Source organism: Triticum urartu, chromosome 3A (genome assembly GCF_056163025.1).
Source record: "Triticum urartu cultivar PI428250 chromosome 3A, HENAU_Tu73, whole genome shotgun sequence".
NCBI classification, from domain to species: Eukaryota; Viridiplantae; Streptophyta; class Magnoliopsida; order Poales; family Poaceae; genus Triticum; species Triticum urartu.
This window is the reverse complement of record NC_141875.1, coordinates 56,331,307-56,332,812: the sequence shown is the minus strand read 5'-3', so window position 1 is coordinate 56,332,812 and position 1,506 is coordinate 56,331,307. Positions and strand designations below refer to the sequence as shown.

At 45.1% G+C, this 1,506-nt stretch overlaps 1 protein-coding gene across 1 annotated transcript; it reads right to left on the bottom strand.

The window, feature by feature from the left end:
- Positions 1 to 757: 757 nt before the first annotated feature.
- LOC147978512 (uncharacterized) lies at positions 758 to 1,126 on the bottom strand. Its single transcript, XM_087514773.1, has one exon. It carries the CDS (start codon positions 1,124 to 1,126, stop codon positions 758 to 760), a length of 369 nt encoding a protein of 122 aa, XP_087370899.1.
- Positions 1,127 to 1,506: the final 380 nt, after the last annotated feature.

The following is a 1,506-nucleotide window of genomic DNA, read 5'->3' as shown; positions in this document are numbered from 1 at the left end:
GCATTAATCACAAATGATGTTCCAATAAAACCGTCCCCAATAATACGAACTGTTTGTGATGGCCGAGTCATCAAACATGATTCAGATTAGAGTTGCGTGTCTGATACGTCATACGTGGCATATAGTTGATCCACACGAACTATTTATGATGATCCAAAAAACAGAAACGATCAGCCATATCAAGGTGTGTGCGATAGACTTCATACAGTTCACTCAGATGAATTTTTTTTGATTAGGCAACACAATAGAAATGATAGACAGATCAATGTGTGCGCGATAGACGGCATACAATTCAGTCAGCTGAACTGTTTGCGATGAGCGAAAACAACAGAAAAGATTAGCCAGATGAAGATGTGTGGAACATAGGGCATATTGTTCACTCGGATGAATTGTTTGTGATGAGGAAAAACAACAAAAATGGTTCAACTTATCAAGATGTGTGTGATACGAGGCAAGTAGGTCAGCAATCAGAAATGTGTGGGTAGACCAATAACAACACAGATGATTCCTGCTAATAAGTTGTGTGTGTTGTGGACAAACACTTGTTGGTATACAATTGTCAGTGATTGATGAAATCATCATCGACGGTTTCCCTAGTTTAGTCCATGTGCGATGTGATTTGCACTGTCTATAGAAGAACAACATATATAACCAAAATTGAACATCCAATTACAAAAGTGACTATACAAAAGATTCGCACACACCAAAGTAAACTATTACATACATTCTAAACTAGGAGAAACAATCATCTAATCATCTACTTATTGTGACGTCGTCGCCACTGCTCTGTGCTCGATCCATCGCATGGGGCAGGACGAAGGCACTTCCTCATGTCAACAATCCGCTTGTATATCTCGTAGCTTGTGTACGCGTCCTTGGCCGCGTACTTGACGTGTTTTTCATCCAGTCTATGCACCCATGCAGTATGCCAGGCGATTTTGTCCTTCTTGCACTCAACCTTCATGTTCTTGTAGTAGGGGTCGATGATGGTTGAGGCGACGTCAACCAAGGAGTTCTGCTTGTTCTTCGTGCTGCCCCAGACCCTATAGTAGCCACAGAGGTCGACAATCTTCCGACAGGCCAAGCTCGACATCTCGAGCGCTTTTAGATCGTTGATGATGTCCATCGCAGTGAAATTGTAGTCGAGGTTGTTGATAAACCTGGCGAAACGCTCGCAAGACCTTGTGGACGGCAATAGTGGTAGATGAGGATGTGATGGAGCACACACAATTGGGCGACGACAACCATCTGATCATGCACAGCATGACCGCCGTTGAACTTGAGGTCGAAGCAGACCACTTGATACCTGTCCTCGACAAGCAACTACTCTATTGTGTGGATGGACCTCTCCACCAAGTCTGGCTCATTCGTGTACACCACCGAGAGGTCCTTCCCCCTCACGTAGGTGTCTGTCGGATTTCGGGTTCCGGCGGACCCTTGAGGTTCGAACACTGGGGTGCGTGCGGAGATCTCTCCCCTACCGATCTACGTCCAATCTCCTCGCGT